General features: G+C 42.5%; 1 protein-coding gene across 1 annotated transcript in view; it reads left to right on the forward strand.

Annotated features, from left to right (window-relative positions):
• Positions 1-14,709, forward strand: part of HDDC2 (HD domain containing 2) — a 109,880-nt gene that overhangs the window by 35,482 nt on the left and 59,689 nt on the right. Inside the window, exon 2 of the mRNA XM_078646959.1 lies at positions 8,021-8,142. Within this exon, the coding sequence (XP_078503085.1) occupies positions 8,021-8,142 (122 nt within the window). The remainder of the gene's footprint in view (positions 1-8,020; positions 8,143-14,709) is intronic.

Genomic DNA, 14,709 nt, shown 5'->3' on the forward strand with positions numbered 1-14,709 from the left:
GGTGTACCTGGGTCTTAAAAGAGAGGTCGTTGTCAAATTTAAACCCCAAATTTCTGGCCAAATCCACTGGGTTAGGTGGTGGGTTCATCTCTGAGGGCCACTACAGATTAGAAGGTGGTGGTGCCACCTGACTGAAGGATAAGACCTCTGTTTTCTCAGTATTAACCTTTGAGCAATTCTCCATCTTCCAGGCCGAGATGTTTTCCAAGCATTGCTCAAATTTAAGAAAGGCAGCCTTCGAGCATTCATTAAAGGGAAACATCAGCTGAGTATCATTAGCGTAGGAGACTACTTTCAGACCCCGTGTCATGGCCAGGGGAGCCAGGTATACATTGAAACGAAGTGGGCTCAGTGCTGAACCTTGGGGTACCCCGCAGACAAGGGGTTTCTGAGAGGAGACGTAAGGACGTAAAAATACTTGCTGTGATTGATTCTCCATGAATGATTGGAGCCAGGACAGTGCAGTGCCCCACACTCCTACCTGTCTCAGGCTCTCCAATAGGATCGGGTGGGCCACAGTGTGGAAAGCTGCAGACAGGTCAAGTTACACCAGCATGGCTGAGGCGCCCCGGTCCACTGATTAGCCATTGGTTTCAGGGACTTCAAAAAGTGCGGTCTCTGTGCTGTACCCTGCCCTAAAACCTGATTGCGAATCATGTAAGCAGTTGTTTGATTTATGGAATTCAGCCAGTTGCTTCTGGAATTCCTTTTCCAGAATTTTCGCTGCAGCTGACAGAAGGAAGATAGGCCTAAAATTCTTGTGCTCCCCTGGATCTGCATCCGGTTTCTTAAGCAAAAGCAGCAGAAACGCTTGTTTCCAAGCAGCTGGATAGGTACCAGATGTCAGGGAGGAGTTCCAGATCTGGTTCAGGAGCGGATTGAGCCAAGGGGCCAGAAGTTTGAAGAACCGAGCCGGGCAATGCTCTCCCAGAGAGCCAGACCTACACTTTTCCCTGAGTGACACCTTCGGTGACAACAGGCAAAATTCAGACCAGGTCCCAGGAGGTTCTGAAGTAGGGCTTTGACGTGGGAAGGGGGGCACATCAATAGAAGGAAGGCAGAGTAGATCGTTTGGATCTTTTCCTCAAAATCGTCTGACAGCGCAGAAGGTAAGAGTGTACCAGGCCTGAACGTATCCTCAGGATCGAACCGATGCTTTTAGGGGTCCACCTCTCGACAGCCCCAAGTCTGGAGATATATATATATATATATATATATATATATATATATATACAAACTAAATCCTTCCCCAAAAGAAAAAGGCGGAGGCCTGCACGGGAACGGATATGGAAGCCTTTATTACAACAATTCCATCTAGGCGAATGCATTTCGGCGTTTTGAGCCTTCTCAGCGCCATGGAGTAATGATGAGCCAGGAAGCAGTCCACACTCAAAATGTCTTGCCGCTCTAGGGATTGGTAGCGGCTGTTCCTCCCCCATATGGGGCTCCGCCTGGTGTAGTTAGTACTGTAGGTACTCTAACTACGGGGCCCAGAATGCAGCAGTCCGAATCCGGGTCCCAAGGCGGTGATGACCAAAGGAAAGTTGCCGTATTCAGCACAGTGTGCAGTAAAAGTTCCGTGTGCCCTTAATTAGTTGCGTGTCAAAGCCTCCTTCCGTTCCCACCGCATCAGCCACATTACCAAGTGTAGTATTCACAGGGGTTTGCCGCAATGCAGCTTAACCCAATGCGAGGCATAATATCCTCGTCACCGTGTCTCTTCCACCCGGATTCTGTGGCGGGTCTGACTGTGTCACTACCGTGACAGAGAGAAATTGCCGAAGCGTTGCCAGCTGCAGATCAGGCCTCTTGTGATGCGGGGACCTCCTTAGACGTTACTGGCAAACGTGTGTAGAAATGCAAACGAAATCCTTCCCCAAAAGAAAAAGGCGGAGGCCTGCACGGGAACGGATATGGAAGTCTTTATTACAACAATTCCATCTAGGCGAATGCATTTCGGCGTTTTGAGCCTTCGTCAGCGCCATGGAGTAATGATGAGCCAGGAAGCAGTCCACACTCAAAATGTCTTGCCGCTCTAGGGATTGGTAGCGGCTGTTCCTCCCCCATATGGGGCTCCGCCTGGTGTAGTTAGTACTGTAGGTACTCTAACTACGGGGGCCCAGAATGCAGCAGTCCGAATCCGGGTCCCAAGGCGGTGATGACCAAAGGAAAGTTGCCGTATTCAGCACAGTGTGCAGTAAAAGTTCCGTGTGCCCTTAATTAGTTGCGTGTCAAAGCCTCCTTCCGTTCCCACCGCATCAGCCACATTACCAAGTGTAGTATTCACGGGGGTTTGCCGCAATGCAGCTTAACCCAATGCGAGGCATAATATCCTCGTCACCGTGTCTCTTCCACCCGGATTCTGTGGCGGGTCTGACTGTGTCCTTCGGTGACAACAGGCAAAATTCAGACCAGGTCCCAGGAGGTTCTGAAGTAGGGCTTTGACGTGGGAAGGGGGGCACATCAATAGAAGGAAGGCGGAGTAGATCGTTTGGATCTTTTCCTCAAAATCGTCTGACAGCGCAGAAGGTAAGAGTGTACCAGGCCTGAACGTATCCTCAGGATCGAACCGATGCTTTTAGGGGTCCACCTCTCGACAGCCCCAAGTCTGGAGATATCTATATATATATATATATATATATATATATATATATATATATATATATATATATATATATATATATATATATATAGATATATATAGATATCTCCAAAAACGCCCAGAAGCTTGAGGCTGCACAGCACTGCAGGTGAGTAACAACTTTATTTAAACGAAGCAGGCAGCTTAAAATCCCTTTGAAGTCCATGGCCTGGCGCGTTTCGATGCCGCTGTTTGCATCTCCTCAGAGGCTGTGTCAGCGGAGGTGATTTGTGGCTGCCGCATCTCCCCTGCGTGTTTCCGTAATAGGGGGTTCAGTGCTCCTCCTTTGGTGGCAGTTCATTTTTAAATGCACGCTGGGATTTGAGGTCTCATTTTGCTAATTAATGCCTTCTAGTGGGTTACCTCCGCTGCAGCTAATTATGGACAACTTTCCTCGGCCCTCCATTGAGCCTTGGATGAGACTCTGCCGGCTTTATTAAAGGTGCCCTGCAGCTTCGGAAAGAGGAAACTTCCTCTCTCCTAATGCCCATTAGTTTCGGGCAGTGCGATCCCTCTGCGGCCTGGCTTTCCGAAGGAGATGGCACAACTATACTGTCCCGAACAGTGGGATTAGTAAAGCTTTGGACAATTTTAAACAATTCTTTGGCTGAGTTGTTAAATTGTTTGATTTGGTTAAAGAAATATTCCCTCATACAGGTAAGCCTATGGAATGTTTTCAATGCCTCTATGTAGAGGCCTTTAGCCACTGGATCTTGGATTTTCACCAGGTACGTTCCAATTTCTTGCAAAGGCATTTCTCTGTTCTTAATTCCGTGGAGAACCAGGGGGCTGAGGGTTTCCTTCTTGAAGGCGTTACCAGTCTAAAGCGGAGGTAACCCAGCAATTAAAGCTGGATACATCACTGTCTGGATCACCCGTCAGATGAGGGAGAGTGTCTTTAAGTGACAGTCTAATGGCTTCAAAGGTGACCCTCTTTCAGTTTCACTTCCTGTCAGGAATTGACCTGGATTTGAGCAGTTTGGATTCAAGCCAGAAACTGAACGGTACCAGAGAAGGATCTGTCCAGGTCAGGCGTACAGGTGCCTCCACTTTTAAATTGGGATTGTTCGAAAATATACGGTCACGCATGTGGCATGCCATATGAGTAGATGCGGTCACCAATTACGTGAGATTTAGACCCTCAAGCGTTTCTACCAGCTATGATGCCTGCAAGTATTTTTCGTCATCCACATGGACGTTGAAGTCGCCTAACACAAAAAGAAAATTGCCGTACTTCAGAGAGAGTTGAGCGATGATGTTGCAGAGCTCTAACAGGTGGCAGGGTGATCTGTCAGTCGGTCTATATACTAACATCCCAGCTGCCATCCACCCCAACTAATAATCCACTTTCTCACAGAATGCAATGAAGTACCCTCACTTATAACATTTTGGGCACTTGTATGACCCAAAATGTAAAAATATAAAAAGAATATGTACATATTGCACATATCATATAATGAAAGTTTTTGTGTGCAGCATTATGTTCTACACACTGCATACATTTATTTGCAAATTACAGGTAACTGTTGTCTAGCTAGTGTTTCACAGAATTTTGAACAATCCTGAGTCCATCATTTTCTGTTACTTTTACTACTAAGATGCACTTGCCGCAGGCAGGCATTGAAGAATCCTGAAGTAAATTCAATATATCTTGATTATGGTCTTAAACTCTATTTTTTTTGCTAGAACACTGTTTATAATATGAATCTCTTGCTTTAGTTACGGGACGTGTCTCCTCTCCACACCTACCATAAGTTCACTCCTTCATTTAGTTGAGTGACGTCAAGGTGGGCTGAACCATACAAAATTTTAAGATCTCCAAATAAAATACATACCTTTGAACGACAATAAGTACCGAAGCACCCATTCGTAGTCCATATAGTAATGCTAAGTAATGGCAAGTGGAAACTGAAGAGATAGAGTCCAGAATATTTTCTTCTTCTTGTATAAGTAGTTTTTAATCCTTGTGTGTATCACACATCTTACTAAGCATACCACAAAAAATGGCAGCTGACACGTGTTTCAACCTTTTGGATTTTTTCAAGACTAAGCAGCTATCTCCAAAAGGAATGAACCCCCTGCCCTTTCATCACCTGCACCCGCCCTTCTCATCAGGAGAAAAAGTACCTAAAAGTCACGATAGCATGTTTCAAGATGCTACATAAATGCAGGCGGCACAGCCTTTCCTGCTTTCATGGCCCATTTGGCATTGTCTTCATGTGCGACCAACTCAGTGAACTTCAGCTCTGAGGTTAGATAATACATGACATTGCCCTCACTTATCTCCCTAGTCACACCTGTTCTTTCCATTGACCTGAGAAATGTGTATGTTCATGTGCTGATTAAACTGTGCTTGATGATGATGATGATGTTTATAGGCTGAAACTGTTCTGGGGATGTTTGTGTTCCCCTCTGGAGGTGACCTGACCTAGCAGTTCAAACTGGACTACTCCAGTTTCAGCTGTATCAAAACTTTTATGCAGCAGGGGTGTGGCATTCCACTTCCCCGATGTGCAGGGCATATTGTTTAGGACAAGAAGCTTTCATGTTTATTTTGTTTACTGGGCAAGTAGGCCCAACCCCTGGCAGCACAACCACGTTGGCTCTCCGTTTACAACATCACAGTATGGTCTGTGAAATATGATTTTTGAAATATATATATGATTCGTTAAGGCATTAATGCTAACCTTTACAATTAGGGTTACCAGTCTAGGGAAATGGTTTGACACCAGGTTGCATTATTGGCAGTGGTTGTATTATAAAAAACTACTTGTTTCCAATATTTGACAATTTGAGGCAACTGGCAATGCTCCCAGAAGGCTCCCTGATGATATGCAGAATCGTGGGAGCAGGAATGGTGGTTGTTTGCTTTCACAATAAAATGTACACCTAAAAAATTGCAGCACGAAAAATCAATTACTAAAGGATTGTGCAACATTAAATTCCATTTCTCGAATGCACCATTTAGTAAAACGTTAGATGCGTGCCCATATTTAAAAAATATACATATAAAAACAATTGACAATAACTATTATTGGCCAGAATATGGGCACATTGAAAATATGAGAAGGCCTATTCTTAAAGTGGCAAAAGTATACTGCATGCATACGTTCTCCAATTGATGCAGATTTCAGACTGTCAAGAATTTACTACCGTTTACAGAAGTAGACATGGACATTCATTCCTGATAAACCTTTGTGAATTCCGGTTTTGCAGGAACAAATATACACAGAAATATTATCTGTTACCACGCATGCCAAAACTATGCGTGGCTTAACAGCGAAGTCAATACCACAACTGTGTTACACGAGTTCCATTACAAAGCCTGTCATTACAGCAAATTGCTATAGGGAAGTGCTGGATTTTGGAATAGTTTAAATTACTAATCCAACTCCAGTTGGTGTATCAGAAGGGAAGGTGTTGGACTTAAAATCCAACACTAGTCCAACACCGCATTCCCTAAAGCGAGTGTAATGGGAAAATATTTTCTCCTGCCATTGTCACGAGTACATTGCTAACCTTTTCCACTGTGTGCAGAGATTGGACAGGAGTTAATGAATTCTTAAACAAGTATGTTTGTGGGTGTGCACACAGTCCCAGGGCATTCCACCCTGGAACTTACACTTGCCGCCAACTTCCATCTCATGTATGTAGCATTGCAAAAAGGCTTCAAAATCATTACCTTATTAGAATCTGTACCCTTAGATACTTTGAGTGCTGGCATAATGTGAGCGGCTCTTATCATAGTTCTCGTATGAGAATGCTGCCATGCTATAAATTGTCAGCTCACTATATAGGACCAAAAGTTAACAAGCGGATTTATTTAACTGGGCAAGTAGATTTCTGAAGCATTTCATCTCTTGAGCATGAATATGTTTTATAGAAACACTGAATTTGCACATGGCTTGTCTCTCTCTAGAGTGCTATAAAGTATGACAATAATGGACTGGATTGCGGGCTGAGCAATTGCCAGTGGATGAGATTAATTCGAGCATTCCTTCAATCATTTTGTTTGTTGCAGTGGATGCCCTAAATGCGAAATCTATGCTCTGATGCCCTGAAGAGGGTATCTTTCTCGCTGTGCCGGAGGACTCGGGCAGCTCCAGAACGGTTTTGGCCTAAGAAGACCTCATTCGTGAGGTATAACTTGTGTTCTCGCCTAGAGGGGACCAAACCTGGCAGCACTTTCCTGTTGGAGCAGGACCAAGGCTCATTGGTATTTGGTTAGCCTTTGTCTAAAGTGGCAGATTGGGCAAACAAGCATAGGCTAGACGGCTTCCCCATGGATAACTAGTGGCTGCGATTGTCTCAAGCATTCGTCCAATCACTGTTGTTTGCTACAGGAGCCAGCGCTCCATCTTGGACAAAAGAACTCTTTGATGGGTTTTTTTTTTATAGGAAAAACTAAGTAATTTTCCCTCTAAGGCTTAGGCTTATGTCTGGGTTTGGCTTAAAACAGAGCAAGAGAAAATGGTATCCAAAATCCCAGTATGCTTTCCTTTTTCTCGAAATGTTCTTTAAGATGGAGTAAACGCCTTGGCATGCATTAAAATTGGAAATCCTGCTCGATGGCTTGTGAATACTATTTCAGATTGATATTGCTAAGGTGGGTGTGGTGGGTTGAAGGTCTTTTTATATTTATTGATTTAGAACTGTTGTAAAGTGCTTCATTAATACTTTGGGATTACTTCAACTCCTTAGCTATTATGAGCATGTATTTGATTAAAGGGAGGGGAAACATTAAACTCTTCTCATATTGGCATCTTTGTCCATGTGACATTTGAGAGCATTGCAGGACGAAAGGATCCCAACACGTGGCGTGCCCAAGGAAACACTCGTTCTGCTCCATAGCAGAATTTAGTACACCAGATGTGCCAGAGCCAATTGGTAGGGAATGTAAGAAAACAACACGTCGTTTCGTAGAAATAGCAAGGGTCCACCTACCAGTTTTTGCATGTACTACCTTCGGTTTGTTTTAGAATTCAAAATAAAATAATGACACTGTAAAAATTATCTACAAAATAAAATTGGCTCACTCCAAACCATTCTACGTGGTCACTATGCTCCTGAAGATTTTAACAGTGTGCACTTATTCCAAGTAGATATGGGTAATTTTTCCTACGGATTATGCTGAGGCGTGCTATATTTCCCTTTCTTGTTAGTAGTGTTTATTGACCTAACATTTCATTCTTTTCCACCCTTTAAGCACTTTGTGGTTATTGAGATATTTGCACTTTTGTCGTATTTATTTTGTAATCGGTGGTACTTAATTTCATTGACCCCGCCCTAGGGTGAATCAAGTGGCGAAAGGGGAGATTGAGGCCCCGAAGTAGCAAGGCTTTGCATGCATAATCGTTTGTGTATTATTTTCTCTTGCAGAGGGTGCCGAGAACTGGCTGGGTGTACAGAAATGTCGAAAATCCAGAGAGTGTGTCCGATCACATGTACAGGATGGCGATTATGGCTTTGCTAACGGAGGATAAGCAACTCAATAAAGACAGGTAAAGTCTATTCTGTGCATTTTATCGTAAAACCAAATCACTACTAGGATAGCTTGATAGCATTGCATTGGAAACAAGCATTGGCAAAGGCAGTGGTCGGGCAGTGTTGAAGGCAAATAAATGCCTGCTGCAACTAAATTATAACAACTTTGTGTATTTTATTGTTTTAAATGTATGATGGCAGCACGTACTTTTCAGTTGTAAAATAATATCTCATGCATTCCAATGAAGGCAGAATAATGCATCCAAATGGTGCCATACAATTTTGCAGGTAGTAAGCAAACCAGATATACAATAAAACTTATTAATGTGGTATGTTAAACACATTGCTGATAAAATAAAAGCTGTTTGTAAATAAGCAACCACAAAAAGCAAAAGAAATACAATAATGTTCCTTCACTGAAGCCTGGATTTGTATTCATTCAAAAGAACAAAAAGCTATTTACTTGTCTCAATTTAATGAATGGAATCACAATGTAGATTGCTTTCTCAGTTTTGGAAGTATTACAGTATCACCGATATTCAAAAAGAAGTGCAGTAGGCCACACTCCTACAAATGGCTTCAGTGCTATCAGTCCATCTGTTTGCTGTTTAAAGGCAGTGCCTTGCAAGTGACTTGGATTTGCTAAGATAAGCGAAGAGACTAGTTTCAGATTTCTCCTAGAGGCAATCTGTAGTCTAGCCACAAAGATGTGACTGGCAAGTTCATCTGAATATAGCATGGTGTATAGCATTATTTTCTCTTAAGTTGAAAAGAAGCTGTGTTAGGTGCAACTGTAAGAGGAAGAAAGTAGCTGGTTAAATCTGGCTTTTTATGCTTATATAAATGTTACCTTTAGCTGCTCATAACAGTTATCCATATTCAAGGATTCATACAGAATTTCCTTGTAAAACTAAGACTTGGGTTGCATCCACAGCCTTATCCACAACTTTCGTTGTTTGTGGCAGTGTGACCTACGATTAGCAAAACAGCAAATTATTTCCTGATTCTTGTTTATATAATCATACCATATGTCATTTCTAGGACAAATGTGGCTGAACCATTGTGTCTCTGCAGCTACCATATACAGTCACTCTCCTGGCCACTTTTATCAAGGTGGACTTTAAAAAAACAAATATTGTGGATTGTTTCCTATTACAGACACCTCCCCCCTGAGTTTTGTGTCATTTTGTGGAGCACCTATGCCACTTGTTGCAAACTAACCAGATGCATTTTCTAAATCCATTCCTCATATATTTTAGGCCAGATGCCTGTAAAGATGTGACAGTCCTCTCTCTGCCTCCCTATTGCACTGTTTAATCCCTTAGGTTGCATTTCTATAGTCTTATCAAAGTCCAACCTATGTTCACAGTCTTGAATCCTGGCCCCTTCCCCCCAATTCACTATCTTACTCCAATCTCACCATGGAGAGTCGTTTCCTCATTTTTCAGCTACTGGCAATCTTTTAACCATGGCACGTTTATCTGCATAATTTGACTGCCATTAGCATGCTGAATATGTTTTAACCACGTGGTATGGATTATTTTAACTTTATACTTCCCAGGCCTGTATTGGTGTCAGTTTAACGTATTTTTGGATTGTAACGTCGTCTTTTCCATCCTTTGGAACGCCTACCCTGCATGTGCATTGTTTGCATGTCATGCTTGCACTGCAGGTTTGGTGGATTGTAGATTGTGTTTCCTAGTTCGCATACATTCATATCTAACCATAAGTAATACTAGATGTAAGATTTAGGGCAAATCTTGTAAAAAGATTAATAAAGAATGTCCCAGACCACCTTACACTTTCAGGACTTTTTTGGCCAACAAGTTCCCCACAATTCATATAATCATTTTTAAAGACCTCTGTGATTTGATGCATCTTAATGCTGTAATAGTTGGGCAAGTAAGAGGGAGGAGAGCCAGTTCTTGTTTAGCACACTTTCTCCCATAATGTTGCGGTGAAAGTGTTGATAGATTGCCACCAATTAGCACAGTAGTGTAAATAACTCACTCCTTTGTGACTTTGACAACTCCCGTTCTTATACATTACTCCAGACCAGATCTAGCACAGTCAAAAAAGTGAGGAGTATTTTGCTAAGGAACATTGCTTGAATGTTTGTGGTTTAATCAGGGAATGCATTAAGTAGTAGTCTTGTGGTGGGCGCTGGTTTCTAGTTTCAATTTGGTGTCCTTTCCATTTCCAATGTTATCTGGTAAGTATGTTGGTAATTTCAATCAAGGTATATGATTTGTGCATGTATTTGGTCTGCGATATTAAACCTCGTCTCATAGTTTGCTGACAGTCTGCAAACATATTTAAACAAACCAGGTGAGTCCCTCCTGCTCTTGCAGTTAAGTTCCCTTGCATCAGAAATCTGTTGCAGAATGAAGCATCTGAAGGTGCTTGTAATGTGGGTCCCTCTACCATCGAGTCAGTGGAAATGGATCAGATAAGCAAAGTTTCCCAAGTACAATTTACCATCTGAGCCTATGAAAACCATCAACATTATAGATTGGGGTACGGCACGTAAAATAATCTTTACATTCTTTCTATTAGACCTCCTAATTTATTTCGGTTTCTTCTGACCGCTTTTCCAAAGTTGAATGTATTTTACTTTTGTATTTGCTATTGCCAGAAGAAATCTCCTCTTGTTTTTTAGTAAGAAAATGGGCAACTACCTCATGCAAGTATTGAAAATTAGTCATGTTTTATGTAATGTACCAACATTCAAGGTGACTAAGTTAGAATCTGCAAGGAACTGGTCTCTTGAAATTGTGGGAAAGGCAGGCCAAATGAAGGCTAGTGTACTGTGAGTCCCAGTTTGCAGACCACAGATCCCTCCATGGGAACTGGCTGGATTCTGAAGGTTATAGTGAACCTTCATTCTGGTAGCCCTAAAAGATAGAGAATTCAAGGTTGTGAAGGTAAGTGTTTTGTCCCACAGCTCCCCTTGAAAGGGACACCTCTCCCCCTGGACGCCAATGAAGCAGTAACATAGGATGACTCACATAAGCTGTGTTTGACAGAATCAGAGGAGCATCTAAAAACAATTTACTCTTTCTTACAGGCTCAGCCTGGTCTTACCAATTTTGGTTCTCTGCTCTTCTTGCTCTCTTTGAGAACGAAGTCCTCATATTTCCACTGCATTTATGCTACATTCCACAGATGTGAAGAAAGATATTTCTTCCCCTGCCTCAGTTGCTGAACTGGAAGCCCTGCTGTATGAACCTCCTTTGAGCCAAATAGGAAGCCCTGTTTAGCGAGGTTGAATTCAGTGTTTGGGGGTGGCCTGGAGTTTGTCATTGAGCACAAGTGACCAGCATCTATGCACTTACTTGTGCAGTAGACCTTCACATCCAAGTTGTGGAACATGGTCAATCTGGTTGAACATCTTGGAATTTCCTGGATACTTGTGTGGCTTACGGAAAACCTAGTAATTATTTGTGTCTACCAAGTGGCCTCATGTAACCCCATGTTCGAAGGCCTGTTCTTATAAGTGACAGAAGTGAAATCACAATATAATCTGCTTAGTTCCAATAGCGATAATAAAACCACTTTTAAATCGGTACCCTCCTAGCACCTGCTCAGTCTCGATTCACTCTGCAAATGGTCCCTCGTCAAAACTGCCACTATAAGAATAATTGTTGATCAAGTTGAAACTTGCCTCCTCTTCCTTTCTATAGATTTTGGCAGTCAGTGATCGAATTCAACAAGAAAGGCTTGTGCACATCTTGGAAATATGTATGGCCATATAAATGACTGATTGCTTACCCCATTCCTAACCAACCATGTGCCAGGATTCCTCCTCCAACCATGATTTGGTTTACCTTTGGCATCCCCCTCGGTTCAATCCTTGTACCCACTCTGTCTAACATGTATATTGGAGCCCTTGAGAATCTTGATTTAAAAATCTGCTTAAGCTTAATCTCTATTGAAGAAGAATACAAATTAAGAAAACTCTATAAAATCTTCATAAATGGATATCAGCAAGCTTTCTGATCCTCCAACCAAGACAGATATGTTTATCTTACCATTTAAATAACACACATCCTAATTTAGCATGGCTCTCAGTGCTCCATATCGATGACTTGACTCTAAATCTGTCGTCCAAGCTAAAATCTTTGAGCTATTGGATTGATCTACAGCTATCCAGAAGCTTGCATATTTAACACTTCTTAAGTTTTAAAACCTCACTCTAATCTCTAAAAAAAAATAATCCTTGAACCTGCGAAGTAAGTTTTAGCAAGCTATTTACAAAATCAATCTTCAAAAAGCATTCTTCCCCCTCATTTGCTATACTGCATTCGGTAGGAAGACAGATGGCAAATTAAGTAAAATATTGATTTTACAGTGTCCCAGTGCTGAAAGATCTACATTTGCTTCTGATAGAAACCGGAATTTACAAACTGAATTCCATCATGGTCAAGGTGTTCGATCACCAACACACCTTCTAGCCTACTTCTTCTTTGAAATTCTTATGAGGTAAGAAAATCCTCAGTAGTAAATACAATTTGAGTTTTGTGAAAATAAATTATAGGTCTCACCTGGCTGCATCGTGGTCAGTTAAATGGAGTGTCTATCTGAATGTGGAAATCTAATCATTAAGTCCTATGGTTCCAAAAAGTTCCTCGTTGGTTTAAGAGCAGACTGAAATCTTGTTCTACTGCTATTTTTACAAATCTTTTTTACTCTTCTTCTATACTTTCCCATCCATTTGCTTTTCCCTAAAAACTCTTGTCAACTTTATACAGTGTACCTTAATTATCCTTAACCCGTTGGCTGCTTCCTCTTTTTTGCAGCAGTGCGGTCGTTTTAAAAAACGGGCGTGGTCGCGTCGGCCAATGGCCGACGGCAGCACCAGCGAGGTAGTGCTGCCGTCGGCCAATGGCCGACGGAAGCAGCCAACGGGTTAAAACCACAGTTCGGCCTTTTGTTTTCTCTTCTGTGAAACCCCTCATTCCTATTTTGATGTAAATAATTCTACTATTGTACTGTAAGATACTCTAATAATGACCAGTGGGTAGAGCAGCACTATATAATAGCTCCAAAATAAAGTTGTTTTTATGGTGCTTACAGATGGCCTTTTGCATGGAAGTTTGCTTGGCCTATCATTAAATATCAGACCCTTTGACCATTCACGTAAAACACTGGATTTCACAGTAATTTCAAAGTTCTATGCACACACTTCTTATTTATACTACTTCCCCTTTCGAATTTAATTTTAAAAGGAACATATTTGTCTGTATGTTCCACCCCTTCAAGATACTACTTAAGAGGAGTCTGTTAAAGTTACTTTTGTATATCAATTCAACTAAGTATATGAGGATTTATTAACATCTGTTAATCACTTAAGGGGATAAGCTCCAAGCTGTACAGCTGACATTTCTTGGCAAGCAGGCACAGTTTCCTGCATCACTTTGTGTTAACATGACATGTTATGTTATGTTATGTTAAAAACACTTTTATAGCGCACAGCTGCCCCAGCCAAGGGGCGTCCCGGCGCTTCATAGAAAGTACCCAAACACAACACAGCAATACAAGAACGAAAACGCACAGAACAGAGTACTAAACTATATGGGGGAACAAAAGCGTTTTGATAGCTCTCCTAAACTTCAGGAGCTCATCCATTCCACGGATATGGGGCGGAAGAGAATTCCACAATTTGGCAGCCAGAACTCGAAAGGACCGGCCTCCAGCTCTGCACAGTCTAAACCGTGGGACAACCACCAAATTTTGCCCCAGAGATCTCAAAGAACGCAAGGGCACATAAGGCACCAAAAGATTATCAAGAATCTGGGGGGAGGCCAACTTAAGGATCTTGAAAGCGAGGCACAGGGTTTTAAAATGGATCCTCTGTGCCATTGGCAGCCAGTGCAAAGAACGGATGGTACTTTCCGCAGAGCAGAACCTCGGTAAACCTACCAGGGCTCTAGCTGCAGCGTTCTGGACACGTTGCATCCGGGCGATTTCAGCCTGGTTGGCTCCCAACAGGAGCGAACTGGCGTAATCGAGCCGAGATAGAATGGATGACTGTATGACCAACTGCCGGGTGGAAGCATCAAAGAACTTCAAGATAGGTCTCAACCCTCGTAAGATGCCAAAACAGGTAGCCGCCACTTTTTTAGTGTGGCCACTAAAACTCAGGGCAGGATCAAGCCAGACCCCCAAGTTTTTTACCTCTGAGACTGGAATAGGAGTTACACCCAGCTCAGGGGGCCACCATGTGTCACCCCAAAGATCCGTCCGCTTGCCCACAATCATGACCTCAGTTTTTTTAGCATTCAGCTGGAGGCAGTTGGCGTTCATCCAGCTAGCTACCGCCAACAGTCCCTCCCGGAATCTGGGGGCATCAAGGTGTGATGTATTCCTATAGGTACTGTATCGATTCCCCTATTCCTGACCCTGGTCTGGTTAATAATTAACTAGCAGCCATCCAACGGTGCAAAAACCGTTATCTGATTAAGCCACACCACGGCACAGAAGCGCGTTATCTGATTAGGTCATAACGCATGCCATCTAATTAGACAAGCGATATTCCTCCAGCCCCTGATAAGGTATACGGAGTTCTCAAAACAAATCAAACC

Source organism: Lissotriton helveticus, chromosome 6, assembly GCF_964261635.1.
Source record: "Lissotriton helveticus chromosome 6, aLisHel1.1, whole genome shotgun sequence".
Lineage (NCBI taxonomy): Eukaryota > Metazoa > Chordata > Amphibia > Caudata > Salamandridae > Lissotriton > Lissotriton helveticus.